General features: G+C 47.5%; 1 protein-coding gene across 1 annotated transcript in view; it reads right to left on the bottom strand.

Moving 5' to 3' along the window:
- Positions 1 to 838: 838 nt before the first annotated feature.
- Positions 839 to 21694, bottom strand: part of GPS1 (G protein pathway suppressor 1) — a 58557-nt gene continuing 37701 nt past the window's right edge. The window contains 4 exon segments of the mRNA XM_040435856.1: positions 839 to 1539; positions 2875 to 3009; positions 3955 to 4092; positions 18605 to 18685. Of these exon segments, the coding sequence (XP_040291790.1) occupies positions 1465 to 1539; positions 2875 to 3009; positions 3955 to 4092; positions 18605 to 18685 (429 nt within the window). The 3' untranslated portion in view covers positions 839 to 1464.

Raw genomic sequence — 21694 nt, 5'->3', positions numbered from 1 at the left:
TTCAGTTGCATATAAGCAAGTTACATTTGTTTTGTACATGAACCCTATGAATTTCTAAAGCACTGCGGAATATGGTGGTGCTATATAAATACATTTTTTTATTTATTTTATTATTTCTTCTGCAGGAGGCCTAGACATTCCTAATGTCCAATTAACCAAAGCACCTATAAATGTGCTATAGGCACCTATGTTTTTGTTAATGAATCACATTTTCTCCTTGAGCCCTCATGGTTCATAAAGGGTTGCCCAGGCTCTAAATACTGATGAACTACCCTTAGGTCATCAATATCAGATCGGTGGGGCTCTGACTCCCAGCACCGTATGAGCTGTATGAAGAGAATGTGAACTCTTAGGCCTCTTCCTAAGCCATGTGACGTCACTTACATCGGTCAAGTGAATGGGGCTGAGCTGCAATACCAATCACAGCTGCTATACAATGGCTGTGCTTGGTAAGCAGTGAGGAGCCCAGAGCGCCACGGGTTTCCCAAACAAATGATCAGCAAGGGGGACGGTAGTCAGACGCCCACTGATCTCATATTGATGACCTATCCTGAGGATAGGCCATCAATATGAAAATCCCAGAAAAAACCCTTTAACGGTGTGGCGCATAGAGCGCATCACTCAGTGCTGCACCCTCCACTACACAGTGTAGCTCCAGTGGAGACTTCTGGCACTGGAGCTACACCTGAACAGCTGGGGTGTGGGGTGTTGGACCACTGCCGGTCAGCTAGTGATGGCCTATCCTGAGGATAGGCCATTATTTAATAAAAGCTGGACAACCCCTTTAAAGTTAAATACTGAAGTAATAAACCCTGAAAAGCAAGTAAAACAGGTCACAGTGAGAAAAACGCAAAAACAGGAACATGTTTAATTCCAAACCAGAAGAAACAAGGAACTTGCAATGCTTTATGCTATGGGATTATAATGCAGTCATATGTCCTGTCTTCACAAAGGAAACATGGAAAGAGCCGGCATTTTGTCTGTAGATTGACTGCAGTGTTAATGTCTCTGGGGCTATGGGGGGGAAGGAGGGGGGCAGCCTGGTTCAGAACATGAGTCGGGTGAGAGGTGGATTTGGGAAGCCATATGTGGGGGGAGAAGTGAGCACCTGAGAACATGGTAGTGTCTAACATATAAGCTGCTGAATCCATAACATCCACAAAGAAGCCGATCCACCACCTACATCACAATGACTTTTGTTCTGCCCCTGTGCGGCCACTACCTCCAGACACAGCATTACATCACTACTCCTCTAATCCACCGAGAGAGAGCAAGGCGATCATGTCCAATAAACGGAGACCACTGAGACAAACCATGCAGCTCCTGTCAAGCTCTCACACAAACAAAGCTGAGGCAGCCTATGGGAAGGTAACGTAAGCAGGTGGTTAATGTCTCTGCAGTATTAGCTGATCGCTCTGCGTAGTTCTGTGCAGATGACAGGGCCGATGCAGAAGAGCGGGGTGGTCACATATTGGTGCTGAGTCGGGACTGACTGTTAGCTGGTGTCAGTTCTCCTTGGCTTCCTTCCCTGGGAGGAGACTAAATGGGAAGAGACAGAAGTCTGGTAAATGCGTGCCAATGGACCTACTAATAAATGCATCTAATACAAACAGGAGCACTCAAGGTAAACCCAATACACTTTGCTATGTCAACCATGCATGGGAGCTGAAATGGCAGCATTACTAGCGGTCCTCCAGCTTTACTAGACATCTAAGTAACTTACAAATAGCTCAAAGAAAAAAATTCTTAAAAGGGAACCTGTCTACAATCGCAGGCAGTATGAAATCCCAACAGGCTCCCTGTTGCATGTAGATAAGAGTCATGGGTCAGCCTGTCGCCCCGCTAAGCTTGAGAAGAGACAGATCAAGACAAGAGGGTAGAGAGGCTGCCCTCTTGACTCTTCTCTCCAATCCTGGCTCAGCTTCAAATCACGTTTTCTCTCCCATGCTGCAGCATTTCAGAATAAAACATAGTTGTTTGTTACAGGGAGTCTGGCGGTATTTCAAGCTACCCGTAAGCAGGACCAGCATGAAGCTCCTGGCAGGTTCCCTTTAAAGTGTACTTCATCTTTCTAAGAATTTCTGAAAATATAGAACCAAGCCAGAAGATCTCATTAGGGGGCTATGCACTACCACTGAAGCCTAAGGCCAGACTCCGACAAGCGTGATTTTCCGTTCTGACCTCTGCTCCTCGGACAGGATCAAACAGCATTATATCGATTTATAATGCTGTGTGTCCCTGCCAGACTTGTATCTACTGAATTACGGCATTATGTCAGAACCATTCAGAAGATCTGAGGTCTCCCAGGGACACACAGCACATCATTATAATGCCATGCATTCCTGTGAGAGGAGTAGAGGTCAGAATGGGAACTCATGCAGCCACGTGATTGAACTTGCTTGTCTGAAACTAACCTAAAAGCTACCATGGTTAACCAAGGACCTGGGCCAGAGACATCTTAAAGTGGATATCTAGGACTACAAAACTGATGGCCTATTATTAGTATAGGCCTGTGATGCTAACCTCCGGCACTCCAGCTGTGGTAAAACTACAACTCCCAAGATGCACACTTGCTTGGCTTGCATAGAAATAAATGGAGCATGCTGGAAGTCGTAGTTTCACCACAGCTGGAGTGCTGGAGGTTAGCCTTCACTGGTAGAGGCCATCAATATAAGTTTTTTGTGGGTCCGAGTCCCAGCAGCGAAGGCGCTGTGTCCCACTCATTGTTCATTGTGTTTGATAGTGCCTCATATTATGGCTCAGTTTTATTCACCTACTCCCAAATGATGGAACCTTGCCTATTGGCCAGCAATTTTCTGGTCCCGGGTAAACCCTTTAAGTCATATTTAGTCATACATTCTCAAACAGCCTTACCTTGACATGGATCTGGTTACGCAGGACAGCAGCTCGTAAAATCATTGCTTTAGCTCTTCTCTGAAACTCTCTCCCCATCTGTAATGACTTCTCAAATGTGGTGCTGCGCTGGTCAACGTCTCGTGCATATAAGATCTGCAGGTAAACAGGCAATGTCATAAAAGTGACGGCTGGAGATCCCAGAACTATGACTTTTAAGGCCCCTTTCATACGAGCAAGTTTTCCGTGCGGTGTCTGTGCATCACTTCTGCGTTGCGTTAAAATCGCAGCATATTTTATATTCTGCGTTTTTCACGCAGCCCTGGCCCCATAGAAGCGAATGGGGCTTCAGTGAAAAACGCATTGCATCCGGAAGCAAGTGCGGATGTGGTGCGTTTTTCACTGATGGTTGCCAAGAAATGTTGTTTGTAAACCTTTCGTTTTTTATCACGCGCATGAAAAACGAATCAAAGCGCATTGCACCCGTGCGGAAAAGACTGAACAACTGAACTTGCTTGCAAAATGGTGTGAGTTTCACTGAAGACATCCGGACCTAATCAGTCACGTTCGTGTGAAAGAGGCATAAGGCTTTGTTCCACAAAAAATACTTTACATTTTTCAAACCAACCCCTGGATCTGAATACTTTTGCAACTGCACGTAATTACAAATTTACTATAGCCTGAATTAATTCAATAAAACAAATCTGTATGGCGCCACCTACAGTTTTTTTTTCTTTATTTCTCTGTCCACCACTCTGAGGTGGTCGCACAGGCTCAGCTCCATTCTTCAACTGCCACCAGCCCCATCTATGGTCAGAACTGTGACACTTACTGGGAGAGAGCTGCTTCAGAAATGACACACCCACTGAGCTGTGACTGGGACACAGCTCAGCTGAAAAGATGCATCTCCTGAAACAGGACACGCCCCCTGAGCTGTCAGCCTGAAATAAATCTAGCAGAACAATTGGAGCAATAAATGTGGAGATCTCTGGATCCATGTGAGGTACAGGGCTGGTTCTAGCTGTGTTAGAAAGAGATTGCCATGTTCTATATTTTTAACAATAATCATGGGATAACCCCTTTAAGTTCCAGAGTGCCTACCTTGCTATGAGAATCAATGCGAGCATTTATTAAGCCTTCCAGGATGAGTTGAGTCAGTTCGTCCTCGAGCGCAGACACAGTTGTGTTAAACGCAGTCGCCATTTTGCACATGTCTGCCGATACATATGGACTGAAATACTGAAACATATATGAGAAATCAGTAAACAGGTCAGAGAAATACACTACAGAGCTATAAAAGCACTATAACGTGTGTGTAAATATATATATATATATATATACACACACACACACACACACACATATATACATACACACACACACCTCAGTCTGTCTTCCTTGACCTTCAAGGACCGGAACACGAAAAGGCCAAAAGTACTTGCCAGAAGATCGCTATTATATCAGTCATGTAATATCCTCCATCTAACAATCTCTGATTTCTTTTCTAGTGGGTCCTCAGAAGAATTCCGATACCTTATTTTGTAAATTTCTTTCTTTTTTTTTTTACTGTCTACAGGCCGGGCGATGTAGGTTACTTTATATACAAAAATATTTAGAGCACAGAAGACATTGTGCATTTTTGTACACAGAGTTTGATAATCCCCCACCTAGGAGGCCCCAAACATGTCAGATTATCAAAATGTTAAGGTTTAATACTACCGCAATGACAGAGATATGAGGATGACGAGCTGTAGAAATCTGTCATACCGCCTTCTTGTTTCAGACTGTCAGAACTGAGCTCCTTGTACAGAAATCAATATAAAGGCACATCATCTTCAATCCTCAAAGCAATCATGTACTCAGACAAGGCCGGACAGATCTCTCAGCTCCCCCCCCCCCTCCACTAATGCATTTCTATTGTTTCTCAGCAGCAGCATTTTAACCCATATACAGTGTATATAAAAAGTCTACCCACCCCTGTTAAAATGTCAGGTTTCTGTAATGTAAAAAAAATGAGACAAAGATAAATCATTTCAGAACTTTTTCCACCTTTAATGTGACCTAAAAACTGTACAACTCAATTGAAAAACAAACTGAAATATTTTAGGTAAAGGGAAGAAAAAATATAAAATAAAATATGTGGTTGCTTAAGTCTACACACCCTTAGGGCTCACGGGTACCGTTCCGTGGGCATTGCGCATCACGGATGCGGACCCATTCACTTAAATGGGTCCGCAAATCCTGATATGCGGAATGGTGCGGAACGGAACCCTACTGAAGCACTACAGGGTTTTCGTCCCGTACTTCCATTCCACAAAAAGATAGAACATCTATCTTTTTGCGATCCGCTGCGGCTGCCCCACGGACTGTGCTCGTGCAGAACAGCCCGCATTTTGCAGGCCGCAGCACGACCACGGGGCGCACACACCCGTGTGAAAGAGGCCTTAAACTAATACTTTGTTGAAGCACCTTTTGATTTTATTACAGCACTCAGTCTTTTTGGGTATGAGTATCACCATGGCACATTTTGACTTGGCAAGATTTGCCCTCTCTTCTTTGCAAAAACACTCCAAATCTGTCAGATTGCGAGGGCATCTCCTGTGCACAGGCCTCTTCAGATCACCCCACAGATTTTCAATCGGATTCAGGTCTGGGCTCTGGCTGGGCCATTCCAAAACTTTAATCTTCTTCTGGTGAAGACATTCCTTTGTTGATTTGGATGTATGCTTTGGGTTGTTGTCATGCTGAAAGATGAGTTCCTCTTCATGTTCAGCTTTCTAGCAGAAGCCTGAAGGTTTTGTGCCAATATTAACTGGTATTTGGAACGGTTCATAATTCCCTCTAGCTTAACTAAGGCCCGAGTTCCAGCTGAAGAAAAACAGCCCCTTGGCATGATGCTGCCACCACCATGCTTCACTGTGGGTATGGTGTTCATTTGGTGATGTGCAGTGTTGTTTTTGGGCCAAACATATCTTTTGGAATTATGGCCAAAAACTCCAACCTTGGTTTCATCAGACCATAACACCTTTCCCACATGCTTTTGGGAGACTTCAGATGTGTTTTTGCAAAATGTAGCCTGGCTTGGATGTTTTTCTTCGTAAGAAAAGGCTTTCGTCTTGCCACTCTACCCCATAGCCCAGACATATGACGAATACGGGAGATTGTTGTCACATGTAGCACACAGCCAGTACTTGCCAGATATTCCTGCAGCTCCTTTAATGTTGCTGTAGGCCGTTTGGTAGCCTCCCAGACCAGTTTTCTTCTCGTCTTTTCATCAATTTTGGAGGGACGTCCAGTTCTTGGTAATGTCACTGTTGTGCCATATTTTCTCCACTTGATGATAATGTCTTCACTGTGTTCCATGGTATATCTAATGCCTTGGAAATTCTTTTGTACCCTTTTCCTGACTGATACCTTTTAACAATGAGATCCCTCTGTTGCTTTGGAAGCTCTCTGTGGACCATGGCTTTTGCTGTGGGATGCGACTAAGAAAATTTCAGGAAAGACCAACTAGAGCAGCTGAACTTTATTTGGGGTTAATCAGAGGCACTTTAAATGATGGCAGGTGTATGCTGACTCCTATTTAACATGATTTTGAATGTGATTGCTTAACCACTTAAGGACCACAGGTTTATACCCCCCTAAAGACCAGGCCCTTTTTTACAAATCGGCACTACACTACTTTCACCGTTTATTGCTCGGTCATGCAACTTACCACCCAAATGAATTTTACCTCCTTTTCTTCTCACTAATAGAGCTTTCATTTGGTGGTATTTCATTGCTGCTGACATTTTTACTTTTTTGTTATTAATCGAAATTTAACGATTTTTTTGCAAAAAAATGACATTTTTCACTTTCAGTTGTAAAATTTTGCAAAAAAAAAACCGAGATCCATATATAAATTTTGCTCTAAATTTATTGTTCTACATGTCTTTGATAAAAAAAAAATATGTTTGGGTAAAAAAAAAAAAGGTTTGGGTAAAAGTTATAGCGTTTACAAACTATGGTACAAAAATGTGAATTTCCGCTTTTTGAAGCAGCTCTGACTTTCTGAGCACCTGTCATGTTTCCTGAGGTTCTACAATGCCCAGACAGTACAAACACCCCACAAATGACCCCATTTCGGAAAGTAGACACCCTAAGGTATTCGCTGATGGGCATAGTGAGTTCATAGAACTTTTTATTTTTTGTCACAAGTTAGCGGAAAATGATGATTTTTTATTTTTTTTCTTACAAAGTCTCATATTCCACTAACTTCTGACAAAAAATAAAAACTTCCATGAACTCACTATGCCCATCAGCGAATACCTTGGGATGTCTTCTTTCCAAAATGGGGTCACTTGTGGGGTAGTTATACTGCCCTGGCATTCTAGGGGCCCAAATGTGTGGTAAGGAGTTTGAAATCAAATTCTGTAAAAAATGGCTGGTGAAATCCAAAAGGTGCTCTTTGGAATGTGGGCCCCTTTGCCCACCTAGGCTGCAAAAAAGTGTCACACATGTGGTATCTCCGTATTCAGGAGAAGTTGGGGAATGTGTTTTGGGGTGTCATTTTACATATACCCATGCTGGGTGAGAGAAATATCTTGGCAAAAGACAACTTTGTATAAAAAAAATGGTAAAAGTTGTCTTTTGCCAAGATATTTCTCTCACCCAGCATGGGTATATGTAAAATGACACCCCAAAACACATTCCCCAACTTCTCCTGAATACGGAGATACCAGATGTGTGACACTTTTTTGCAGCCTAGGTGGGCAAAGGGGCCCATATTCCAAAGAGCACCTTTCGGATTTCACTGGTCATTTTTTACAGAATTTGATTTCAAACTCCTTACCACACATTTGGGCCCCTAGAATGCCAGGGCAGTATAACTACCCCACAAGTGACCCCATTTTGGAAAGAAGACACCCCAAGGTATTCGCTGATGGGCATAGTGAGTTCGTGGAAGTTTTTATTTTTTGTCACAAGTTAGTGGAATATGAGACTTTGTAAGAAAAAAAAAAAATAAAAAAAAAAAAAATCATCATTTTCCACTAACTTGTGACAAAAAAATAAAAAATTCTAGGAACTCGCCATGCCCCTCACGGAATACCTTGGGGTGTCTTCTTTCCAAAATGGGGTCACTTGTGGGGTAGTTATACTGCCCTGGCATTTTCCAGGGGCCCTAATGTGTGGTAAGTAGGTAAATGACCTGTGAAATCCTAAAGGTGCTCTTTGGAATATGGGCCCCTTTGCCCACCTAGGCTGCAAAAAAGTGTCACACATGTGGTATCGCCGTATTCAGGAGAAGTTGGGGAATGTGTTTTGGGGGGTCATTTTACATATACCCATGCTGGGTGAGAGAAATATCTTGGCAAAAGACAACTTTTCCCATTTTTTTATACAAAGTTGGCATTTGACCAAGATATTTATCTCACCCAGCATGGGTATATGTAAAATGACACCCCAAAACACATTCCCCAACTTCTCCTGAGTACGGCGATACCAGATGTGTGACACTTTTTTTGCAGCCTAGATGCGCAAAGGTGCCCAAATTCCTTTTGGGAGGGCATTTTTAGACATTTGGATACCAGACTTCTTCTCACGCTTTGGGGCCCCTAGAATGCCAGGGCAGTATAAATACCCCACATGTGACCCCATTTTGGAAAGAAGACACCCCAAGGTATTCAATGAGGGGCATGGCGAGTTCATATAAATTTTTTTTTTTGGCACAAGTTAGCGGAAATTGATATTTTTTATTTTTTTCTCACAAAGTCTCCCTTTCCGCTAACTTGGGACAAAAATTTCAATCTTTCATGGACTCAATATGCCCCTCACGGAATACCTGGGGGTGTCTTCTTTCCGAAATGGGGTCACATGTGGGGTATTTATACTGCCCTGGCATTCTAGGGGCCCTAAAGCGTGAGAAGAAGTCTGGAATATAAATGTCTAAAAAATTTTACGCATTTGTATTCCGTGAGGGGTATGGTGAGTTCATGTGAGATTTAATTTTTTGACACAAGTTAGTGGAATATGAGACTTTGTAAGAAAAAAATAATAATTTCCGCTAACTTGGGCCAAAAAAATGTCTGAATGGAGCCTAACAGGGGGGTGATCAATGACAGGGGGGTGATCAATGACAGGGGGGGGTGATCAATGACAGGGGGGTGATCAATGACAGGGGGGGTGATCAGGGAGTCTATATGGGGTGATCACCCCCCTGTCATTGATCACCCCCTATAAGGCTCCATTCAGATGTCCGTATGTGTTTTGCGGATCCGATCCATGTATCCGTGGATCCGTAAAAATCATACGGACATCTGAATGCAGCCTGACAGGGGGGGGTGATCAATGACAGGGGGGTAATCAATGACAGGGGGTGATCAGGGAGTCTATATGGGGTGATCACCACAGTCATTGATCATGCCCCTGTAAGGCTCCATTCAGACGTCCGTATGCGTTTTGCGGATCCGATCCATCTATCAGTGGATCCGTAAAAATCATGCGGACGTCTGAATGGAGCTTTACAGGGGTGTGATCAATGACAGGGGGGTAATCAATGACAGGGGGGTGATCAGGGAGTCTATATGGGGTGATCACCACAGTCATTGATCACGCCCCTGTAAGGCTCCATTCAGACGTCCGTGTGCGTTTTGCGGATCCGATCCATCTATCAGTGGATCCGTAAAAATCATGCGGACGTCTGAATGGAGCTTTACAGGGGTGTGATCAATGACAGGGGGGTAATCAATGACAGGGGGGTGATCAGGGAGTCTATATGGGGTGATCACCACAGTCATTGATCACGCCCCTGTAAGGCTCTATTCAGACGTCCGTGTGCGTTTTGCGGATCCGATCCATCTATCAGTGGATCCGTAAAAATCATGCGGACGTCTGAATGGAGCTTTACAGCGGTGTGATCAATGACAGGGGGGTAATCAATGACAGGGGGGTGATCAGGGAGTCTATATGGGGTGATCAGGGGCTAATAAGGGGTTAATAGGTGACGGGGGGGGGTGTAGTGTAGTGTAGTGGTGCTTGGTGCTACTTTACTGAGCTACCTGTGTCCTCTGGTGGTCGATCCAAACAAAGGGGACCACCAGAGGACCAGGTAGCAGGTATATTAGACGCTGTTATCAAAACAGCATCTAATATACCTGTTAGGGGTTAAAAAAAACACATCTCCAGCCTGCCAGCGAACGATCGCCGCTGGCAGGCTGGAGATCAACTCTCTTACCTTCCGTTCCTGTGAGCGCGCGCGCGCCTGTGTGCGCGCGTTCACAGGAAATCTCGGCTCACGCGAGATGACGCCTATTGGCGTTAGCGTAGCCTGGGGGAGCCGCCGCAATGACGCCTTTCGGCGTTAGCGTGGCGGCAAGCGGTTAAAGGGGTTGTCCGGGATCAAGATTATTTTTTTAAAACCAGTTAAATCACTATTAATAGTGGTTTGAAGGTCCCCTCAGATGTTTTTAGGTATTTGTACACATCAGCAGGGCTCCTACAGTCCCCCACTGATTGTTTACCTCTGTTTGTGTGCGGTAACTTTCTGCCTCGATGCTTTCTGGGTCCCAGCGCAGCATCGCGTTGTTTCGAGTGTGTGCCTGCTCCTCCGTGCAGCCACCCCCCCCTAATTCATATGCCGCCTCCTGCCGCAACTATTCCTCCGCCTTAGTCACGCCCCTAAATGCCTCCTTCCTTGCTATGAATGCGCCCTGCCCGGTGACATCACCGGACCAGAGGGGTGTGGCTTAGTGCAGTCTGTTGCCGCCTAGTTACTGCCCCTCCATGCGCTTGGAATAATTAGAGGCTGACTGTGACGTCACCGGGCTCCTTGCGAAGCGGAAGAAGAGGCTTCGCTATGCAGAAAGGGACCCGGTACGTCACTGACGGTGATAGAAACTGCACTTCCGGCTGAAAATTTGTGAAGTAAAAAAGGGCCATCAGAAATGTCTAGTAAGGGAAGGACAGGCATGAATGTAATATTTAGGGGACCATTGTACATGTACACCCATGTCCCCAATCCCGGACAACCCCTTTAATTCTGAACACAGCTACAGCCCCAGTTATAAGAGCGTGTGCACACTTATGCAACCACATTATTTTAGTTTTTTTTTTTTTTCTTCCCTCCACCTAAAAGATTTCAGTTTATTTTTCAATTGAGTTGTACAGTTTATAGGTCACATTAAAGGTGGAAAAAGTTCTGAAATGATTTATCTTTGTCTCATTTTTTTACATCACAGAAACCTGACATTTTAACAGGAGTGTGTAGACTTTCTATCCACTGTGTGTGTATGTATATATATGTGTGTGTGTGTGTGTGTGTGTGTATGTGTATATATACATACACACATATATACACATACATACACACACACATACACTGTTGATGCAGCTAAGATGTATATTTATATATACACACTAACTCGGCGGCAGCATGTGGGGGGCGTTATGTTGGAGCACATCTCCTAACTGGGTAAAAAAAAAAAAAAAAACAGTAGGACTGGATCTATAATGTCCTGGACATACCGAAGGCTGGTCAGTGTCCCCATCATGAATACCAGACGTGATTGGGCATAGTAACTAATGGCACCCCACTTGGTGTTTGTCCTGTATGTCTCCACACTAATCATGATGGCAGTAGGCGCTCCCTAGCGAACTCTGATGCGGCCATCATTAGTACCTAGGCAGAACCTGCTTTCATCACTGAACACTATTGTTTGCCATTGATAGCTACATCAGAGATCACTGGAGAGCTCACGGACGAGAAAAGGAGATTTTTGTGAAACTCACCTGTAAAATCTTTTTCTCGTAATTTCCATTGGGGGACACAGACCATGGGTATAGCTTAGAGATATTACTAGGAGGGACACTATGCAAAAAAAGAAGCTCCTCCTCCTCGGGCTATACCCACAGGCACCTCCAGGAGAACTTCAGTCGTTGCAAAAGCAGTAGGAGAAGGAGAACGGAAACAAAACACTATGGAAACCATCACACAGCACACCATAAGGCGTAAACCAAAAAAGGGGCGGGAGCTGTGTCCCCCAATGGAAATTACGAGAAAAAGATTTTACAGGTGAGTTTCACAAAAATCTCCTTTTCTCGTTCATTCCATTGGGGGACACAGACCATGGGACGTCCCAAAGCAGTCCATGGGGTGGGAAAAAAAGAACAAATCCAACACCGCCAGGAATAAACGTCCAGTAGTCAAACCGGAACCACAGCCTGCAATACCCTGCGCCCAAGAGCAGCATCAGCCGAGGCCAGAGAGTGTAACTGATAAAACTTTGTGAAAGTATGTAAGGACGACCAAGTGGCCGCCTTACACAACTGGGAAACGGATGCGCGATTGCGTCTAGCCCAGGAAGCTCCCACTGCCCTTGTGGAGTGAGCGGTAATCCGCGACGGCGGAACATGGCCACGAGCGCGATATGCCGCAGCAATAGCGGAACGGATCCACCGCGCCACGGTGACCTTGGAAGCCGCCAGGCCCTTACGGGACCCTTCAGGAATCACAAAGAGAGAGTCTGAATGCCGGAAGGAAGCGGTAGCCCCCAGGTACACCTTCAGGGCCCTGACGACGTCCAGGGAGTGGAGCGCATTCCTTGGGGTTCGCCGGAGAAGGACAAAAAGAGGGCAGGACAAGATCCTCGTTAAGGTGGAAGGGAGAAACCACCTTGGGCAAAAAAGAAGGCACCGGTCTGAGCACCACCTTATCCTGGTGAAAGACCAGAAAAGGTTCCCGGCAGGAAAGTGCGGCCAGCTCCGAAACTCGCCTGATGGAGGTTATGGCCACCAGAAAAAACTACCTTCCAGGTGAGTAAAACCAGAGAGACCTCCCTCAGAGGTTCAAAAGGCGCCGCCTGAAGGGCGCGCAGAACCAAGTTGAGATCCCAGGGGGGCAAGGGAGGCACATACGGGGGAACAGAATGCGCCACCCCCTGCAGGAAGGTTTTTACAGGTCTCAAAAAGGCAATGGACCTCTGAAAAAAGATAGCCAAAGCAGAAACCTGACCCTTCAAAGAACTGAGCGACAGACCCATGTCGAGGCCGGACTGGAGAAAGGACAGCACCACTGGGACAGAGAAACGCAGCTGCCGTGAATTCTGGTGGAAGAGCGGCCCCTGAGACAAGAGATCCTCTCTGTCGGGCAGAGGCCACGGAATGTCCGCCAACATACGAGCGACGCTGGAGAACCAGGCGCGGCGAGGCCAATCCGGAGCGACGAGAATGGTTGGTATCCCCTCCGCCTCGATCTTGCGCAGCACCTTTGGCAACAGAGGAATCGGAGGGAAGACGTAAAGGAGGCTGAACCGCTGCCATGGAAATACCAGCGCGTCCACCCCGCCCGCCCGTGGGTCTCGAGCGCGGGCAAGATACACCGGCACCTTGTGGTTGAGCCGGGAAGCCATCAAATCTACATCCGGACGGCCCCATCGGTGGCAGATGTCCTCGAACACCTCCGAATGGAGAGACCACTCTCCCGGATCCACCTTGGTGCGACTCAGAAAATCCGCCGTCCAATTGTCGACTCCCGGGATGTACACTGCCGACAATACTGGAACATGAGACTCCGCCCATAAGAGGATCCTCACTACTTCCCGCATTACTGCCCGACTGAGAGTCCCGCCCTGATGGTTGACATAAGCCACAGCCGTGGCATTGTCCGACTGAACCCGCACCGGGCGAGTCGCAAGGAGAGGAGTCCAATGGGAGAGGGAGTGGAAAATCGCCCTCAATTCCAAAACGTTTATCGGGAGACGGGATTCCTCCGTCGACCAGACACCCTGAACTGTGAGGTTCCGGAGAACACCTCCCCAACCGATGAGGCTGGCGTCGGTGGTGACTATCGTCCAGGAGAACGGAAGGAAGGACTTTCCTGACGATAGGTTCAGGGGAGACTGCCACCAAGGGAGAGACGCTCGAACTTGCCGGGACAGACGAACAGGAGTGTCTAGACCCCGAGGGTTCTTGTTCCAGAGGGCAAGGATCATCTGTTGTAGCGGACGAGTGTGAAATTGGGCGTACGGAATCGCCTCGAAAGAGGAGACCATAAGGCCCAGCACCCGCATGCACTCCCGAATGGTGGGACGTGGAGAGCGTAGAAGGAGCACCACTGCCAGACGAATCTGGGAAGCCTTGGAATCTGGAAGAAACACCCGAGAAATTGAGGTGTCCAAGATCATCCCCAGGAACGAGAGTCTCTGGGAGGGGTGCAAAGAGGACTTGGGGAGATTGATCAGCCATCCGAACCGTTCCAGGGATTGAACCGTGATTCGGACGCTGTCCTCGGCCTGTGGAAGAGACGGAGCTTTTATCAAGATGTCGTCTAAGTATGGTAACAAAGAGATGCCCCTGGTGCGAAGAAGCGCCATGAGAGGCGCCAGAATCTTCGTAAAAACTCGAGGGGCGGTTGCCAACCCAAAAGGTAGGGCGACGAACTGGTAATGACGCCCCCCTATGGCAAAGCGCAGAAAGCGATGGTGGGACTCTGCAATAGGGACGTGCAAGTAGGCGTCTTGAATGTCCACAGACGCGAGAAATTCTCCTGGAAGCAGAGAAGCAATAACGGAGCGAAGGGACTCCATGCGAAACTTCCGCACCCGTAGAAACTTGTTGAGAAGTTTTAGATCCAAGATTGGACGCACTGACCCCTCTTTCTTTGGAACAACGAACAGGTTTGAGTAAAAACCTGTCCCTTGCTCTTCTGGGGGTACGGGGGAAATGACACCACGGTCCAGAAGAGAGGAGACCGCAAAAAAGAGGTCCGAGGCCCTGGCTGGATCCCCCGGAACGCGAGAAGGGAAAAAACGTTCCGGCGGGCTGGACGCGAACTCCAACTTGTAGCCGGACGTCACCACTTCCAGAGCCCAGGCGTCCTGAACGTGAGCCCTCCAGACCTGTTGAAAGGAGAGCAGACGGCCCCCCACCACGAGGGATGGGGGCACTCCTTCATGCGGAGGGTTGCTTGGGAGCAGGAGGACGGGCTGACTGCGCCCGAGGCCGCCAAGAGGGCTGGGGCTTGAAGAAAGGCTTCTTGCGGGAGTCCTGGGATCCCCCTGCTGATGAGGACGACGGCGTCCTGGCAGTGGAGAAGCGACGAAAGGACTGGCCCCGGAAACCTGAAGGCTGAGACCGAAAGGGACGCTTGGTCCTGGGCTGGGGTAGATAAGTGCTCTTGCCCCCTGTTGCGGCAGAAATGAATTCATCTAGTTGAGCCCCAAAGAGCCTGGACCCTTCAAAGGGTACGGTTAGCGAGGGAACGCTTGGATGAGGCATCAGCATCCCACACCTTCAGCCAGACCTCCCTGCGCTGAATGACAGAGAGGGCCGAAATACGGGCAAAGAGGGAGCCGATGTCCATTGACGCCTCACAGAGATATTTAGACGCTTGAGACATCTGGATGATAAAATCCAGAGTATCTGCAGAGGCGTCCTGCTCTGACATATCCTGGTGGTGGCGCTGCAACCACGTTGTAAGGGCTCTGGCGACCCAAGCCGACGCAAAGGCCGGTCGCAGGGAAGCGCCCGCCAGCGAGAAGATGGACTTGGAAAGTGAATCCAAACGTCTGTCCACCGCATCCTGCAGAGAGGAACCGTCTAGGACGGGAAGGGCCGTGTTCTTGGCTAACCTGGCCACCGGAGGATCTACCTTAGGGGAAGAAGTCCACTTTTCCACTGTGTCAGCTGGAAAAGGATAAAGCGTATCCATACGCTTGGTGGCCGAAAATTTTTGATTAGGTCGATCCCAAGCTTTTGATAGGACCGCAGTGAATTCCTCATGAATAGGGAACACGGCGGACTCCTGTTTCTTGGGTGGAAAAAGGGAGAACTCCCGACTAGTGGAGGGGGGAGAATCCCCTTGTATATTAAAAGTGTCACGGACAGCTGCCACCAACTCGGTTACCATGGTGGAAAGCTTAGGCAGGGGTTCCCGCTCCGTGACTTCGTCCGATCCGGACAATTCCCCATCGGATTTGCGCTCCCTGCGAGGGGGAGAGTCAACCGGGCATGCCTCAAGGCGAGGGGGAGAAGCGGAGTCATCCGAGGAGGAATGCTGCCGCTCACGCTGCCTTTTAGAAGTCAGACGCCCTCTGTGAGAGTCACTGAGAGGGGATGGAGTGGTGGATGCCACTGGAGTAGTAGTCGCCATGCGCTCCATGAAGGACATGGCTGCCTTGGCAACTAAGGCCAGATCAGCTGCCGCATTAGACATGGCGGAGGCCCAGGCGGGTACCGCTGGATCCGCAGGGGCAGAGGGAGGACCGGGCTGAGCAAGAGAAGGAGGCTGATCCTGTCCAGGAGCAGGGCATGAGTCACAGGAACCAGTGACAGAAAAAGGCCTAAGGCATATTTTACATGACTCCAGTGGAGCCTGAGAGGAAGCCTTGGAAGGCTTAGGGGCCCCAGGTTTAGCATGATGGTATTCCAAAAAAAAAAAAAAAAGATTTCCTACCAGGTTGCTGCAATTCCTACCACCCAGGCAACAGCAGAAGTCTCCGGTCACCGAGAACTGAGGAGCTGCACGGCCGCAATCCAGCAGAGTCTCTGGCGTAGGGAGAGACAGAGCTGGACGCCGAGGCTCCGCCCCCTTGGACGCGTCATTGCGGCGTGAAATAAGCGCGCGCGCGCATTTCAAAATACACCCCTTCGCCAGATACGGCGCAACGGGGGTTAATATCGGGAGGAGCAGGCCGGCGGGAGCTGCAGAGAGCGCAGCGGCCATAAGATAAAATAAAATACACTCCTTCAGTGCCAAGATTGCCGCCGATGCGGCCATAGTCTGAGCTGCAGGCAGGTAGGGAAACGCAACCTGTTCCCAGAGTCAGTGGAATCACCAGCCCTCCCCAGAAGGCCCCCTCCCAACGGGAAAAAATGCCCCCAGCAGGTCCTTCTCTAGCTCACCTTAGGTCACAGAGTGCCAGACAGACGACATGAAGGGGTGGGGGGAGGCAGGGGGAAGGGAGGGAGATTGAAGCAGGCAATACTTATCTGCACAGCATGCTCCCTCGATGTCCAGACCAGCAGGGATTCACCTCTTCAGACGTCTGACTCCAATCAAGGAGAGCAGTGCTCTGGTGGAGGGTAGGCAGCAGGTGTCCCAGCAGCTGGTGGGATGCCAGAGCTAACATGTCGAGCCTGGATCCACTTTTCTTCTGTGGGGGAAAGGGAGGTAGCCAGGAACCTTCAGAAGACCGTGGCAGACCCTCCACAGGGGCCAGGAAAGCGCAATGCTGACCTGCGTCCCCATCTGAAACCAGAAAAAAAAATAACAAAACAGGAGAAGAATAAATGTCAACCTCCTTGAACGGACACTAAGCAAAGACTGGAGTTCTCCTGGAGGTGCCTGGGGGTATAGCCCGAGGAGGAGGAGCTTCTTTTTTTGCATAGTGTTCCTCCTAGTAATATCTCTAAGCTATACCCATGGTCTGTGTCCCCCAATGGAATGAACGAGAAAAGGCATTTCTATTATAGTGCCGGCCATGTGCGGTCCGCAAAATGTGGGCTGCACATGGCCGGTGTCCGTGTTTTGTAGATCCGCAATTTGCGGACATGTGAATGTACCCTAAGTGTCATGGTGTTGGGATGCCATTAGCTACAATGGCCTTTCCATCTGGTACTTGTGGAGGGAACACTGACCAGCCTTCAGCATCTCCAGGACATCATGGATCCAGTCCTACTGGCTTTTTTGACTCAGGAGACGTGGTGTTCTAACAAGATAACACTGCCCACACACTGCCCGCACTACACAACGTGCTCTTCAGGGTCTTCCCTGGCCAGCTAGATCACCAGATCTCTCTCATCGATAATGTCTGGGACTGGCAAGGGTGAAGGATCTCCCAAGTGCAGCCAACAACCAGCTTATCTGAACCACGGGTCCAAGTTGAAAGAGCTTGGAATGACAAACCACAGGAGGATATCTAGCAATGGAAGGACCATTACCATGTCAGAGTAAAGAAAGATGTCACCCAGTATTAATGTGACCCCACCTCAACCGCCCAGGTGATGTGTGTGTGTGTGTGTGTGTGTGTGTATAATATATAATATATAATATATATATACACACACGAACACTATATAATTGCAGTCACATTTCAGAACATGTACTCAACTTGCCTGTTAATAAAAATCAAATATACAAATCGGAATGGCTCTGGGATTGTAAAAAGAAGGAAAGACAATAGTATCTTCCTGTAAGTGAAGGTATTTGCACATTAGCTGCGGGAGCACATGTAGAGAAGAAGCCGGTCCTGAGAGCCCTGCATGTTCTTTCCATAATTGTTCATGTGAAGACTGCTTATCTTGGTTCCCGCAGCACAGCTGACCTGTCATCCCCTGATTGACCATTGGCCTACCATGGAAAATATATATATATTTTTTTAAACCAATCTATAGTGGAGCCTGATTGGTTCCTAGATGTTACCACATGGGAAAACATCAATTTTTATTTCTTAACTTATCAAAAACACAAAATTGGACACTAAAAGCAATTTAATTTTTTTTTTTTAAAAACATTGTCCGATGGTGAAGAGACTTTAAGACTAAATATAGCGGCGATAACCGTCAGCTTAAATTGAATCACTGAACTGCAGAGGACTGACATGGAATAACGACAAGGGTAGGGCAGACACAGGATGGCAGGAAGAGAAATACAAAGCCGCAGCAGGCGAGCTTAATGAGACATAACACAGGAGCAGGCACAGCAGGCAGCGGAAACCCAGCAGAGAGCATCACAACAGCAATCAACCTGAAAACCAGAGCAGTACGTGGAAGGTACCTGTATGAGGGCGCGGTTCCGGATCTGAGTGTATAGTGTCCGGACGTGAGGAGCCAGATACATGTCCAGAAGAAGGTTATCCTGAAGGGACATTATTTAACTTATGAGGTTATCCAGCAAGATCCACGCAGTAAAAACTAACTTCTATGGGGAAATTGGCATGAATAGGTAAACGGTGGTCCTGGGATGGGGACACACACCTATCAGGCTTTTATTTTACATATGGTGGATATGAATGACATATGGCAAGTAGACCTATGGGGCTGAACGTACAGCAGGATACGGCAGAGGGAGAGAAGCCGAGCTCTGTGATATATAGGCATTTAGATCATTTGGAACAGCATTTCTGTGCAACATGCAGAGTAACGCCTGACGGGACTCCTAGGAGAGACGGTGTCCCCCGCACAGGATGATTGACCACTCTCCCTGTGTTAGAAGGCTGCCAATCATCCTGTGTGGCTGGGGTAATCTGGACTCTCGTAGGAGTCCTGTCAGGGTTTACTCTGCTTTTTACTCCAAAATCCTGCTGCAAAACAAAGACATCCCTCTAGTATATCTTGCTGATAGTCCAGAATAAATCACCTGACAGCTTTGATTTAAAGGGGTTTTCTGGGACCTTAAAGGGTTTCTGTTACCTGAAAAATGGGTATTAAGCTAGCTGACATTAGCGATGTGCTAATGTCAGCTGAACATGACTATATTAGTGCCATCTCACTGCCTAAAGCCTTTTTTGAGAAAAACAAACTTTTATAATATGCTAATTAGCCTCTAGGAGCAGGTTCAAAAGCTTTAGGCAGTGAGATGGCACTAATATATAGGCTCCGTTTGCCCACCTCTTTTCACGTCCTTCTTCTCTTGATTGACAGGGCCAGGCAGCGCTGCTCTCCTCCTGCCGGCCATGTCTGCAGTGTAAATCTCGGCGCAGGCGCAGTGAGGGAAGGACGCTCTGTGGCTGCTGGCTTCCTCACTGCGCCTGCGCCGAATACTGAACGGCGCAAGATTTAGGCTAGGTCTACACGACGACATTTGTTGCGTGACGTTTTGTTGCACCAATGTCGCGCGACAATTTTTATAATGTCAGTCTATGGTGTCGCACTGCAACATGCTGCGACTGCGACGCAGAAAATCCATTTGAGATGGATTTTTCTGCAACTGTCGCGTCGCAGCATGTTGCATGTTGCAGTGAGACACAATATAAAGCCATTATAAAAATTGTTGCGCAACAAATGTTGCAGTGTAGTTGTGCCCTATCTGACGTGCGACAAACGTCGTCGTGTAGACCTAGCCTTACACTACAGACACAGAGAGCAGCGCTGCCCTGGCCCTGTCAATCAAGAGAAGGGCGTGAAAAGAGGTGGGCAAACGGAGCCTCTAGGAGCAGGTATTTGTGGCTTGGATGCGGACCCATTCACTTCAATGGGGCCGCAAAACATGCGGACAGCACTCTGTGTGCTGTCCGCATCTGTTGCTCCGTTCCGTGGTCCGCAAAAAAAAATATACCCTGTCCTATTCTTGTCCACGCTTTGCGGACAAGAATAGGCAGTTATATTAAAGGCTGTCCGTGCTGTTCGGCAAATTGAGGAACGCACACGGACGCCATCCGTGTTTTGCGGACCGCAAAACACACAACGGTCGTGTGCATGTAGCCTAAGACTGAGGTATCTTAACTTTCCTGAGGAAGAAAGTGTCCAATATACTTATCTCAAAGTTGTGTGGATCGAACCTGGTCGAGTGGCGCGGCTCTCTTTGGAAATCCTACTTCCACCGTCACGTCTATTAGTCAGAATACCGGGTTTCTGGTTTGGTCCATGTACAGGTACGTCAATTTGGCAGGCCACTGACCAGACCAGAAGCCTGCATGAGGTCATGTCTGTGGATGTAGGATTTCCGAAGAGAAGTTGTTTCTGGGTTCACGAGTAGCCGATCCACGCAACTTTGAGACAGAAAGTAAACTGGAAATGTTCTTCTGCAGGCAAGTTAGGATTAATTAAGATGGGTTGACGAGTCCTGCAAGGTCCCAGAAAACCTCCTTTAAGGCCTAATTCACAGCATTTCTGTAAAATAAAGAACCAAGAAGGCCCACTGTACAATTCATCACAGCAGAGGCAGAGTATTAATATAGATTTGTCTCTATATATTAATACTTAATATTATGTAGGTCTCCCACGTGCCACCAGCTCTGACCCACTGAGGCATGGACTGCGCAAAACGTCTTAAGGTGTCCTCTAGAATCTAGTACCAAGAAATTGGCAGCAGATCCTTTTAAAGGGGTTGTCCCACGAAAAATATTCTGCAGTTTTCAAACCAGCACCTCCATCTGAATACTTTTGTCATTGCATGCAATTAAAAATTTTGCATAGCTAAAAATGTATCTGTATAGCGCCATCTGCTGTTTGTTATTTTTCTTATTTCTCCGTCCACCTCTCTGAGGTGGACATACATGTTCAGTTCCACCCTTTAACTGCCTCCTGAGCTAAGGAGAGTGCTGCAGCAGAAAGGACACGCCCCTGAGCTGCCAGCTTGATATAACTGTAGCAAAACAAATGGAGCAATGAATAGGGAGATCTCTGGATCCATGTAGGTACAGGGCTGGCTCCAGACGCCTTTCTATCTCAGCTAGCAGTAACTTTTTTCAGCACTTTTTGCTACAGCAGCTCTTCTGTGGGACTGGACCAGATGGGCATAGCCTTCGCTCCCCACATCACCGAGCCTGGGGCGCCCAGGACACCAGTTCAGCGGTTGTTCTTCCTTGGACCACTTTTGGTAACCCCATTTAACAGAAGCCATTGTCACAAGTGAATTAATGTCACCTTTTTAATGTGATGGCTGATCTGTGTCTATGCTACCTGCATGTATCATTGGACAAATCAAACTTTATAAAAAAAAATACACTGCTCAAAAAAATAAAGGGAACACTTAAACAACACAATGTAACTCCAAGTCAATCACACTTCTGTGAAATCAAACTGTCCACTTAGGAAGCAACACTGAGGGACAATCAATTTCACATGCTGTTGTGCAAATGGGATAGACAACAGGTGGAAATTATAGGCAATTAGCAAGACACCCCCAATAAAAGAGTGGTTCTGC

This window comes from Bufo bufo, chromosome 6 (assembly GCF_905171765.1).
Source record: "Bufo bufo chromosome 6, aBufBuf1.1, whole genome shotgun sequence".
Taxonomy (NCBI): Eukaryota; Metazoa; Chordata; class Amphibia; order Anura; family Bufonidae; genus Bufo; species Bufo bufo.
The sequence above is the reverse complement of the archived record's forward strand: the minus strand, read 5'-3'. Positions and strand labels throughout refer to the sequence as shown.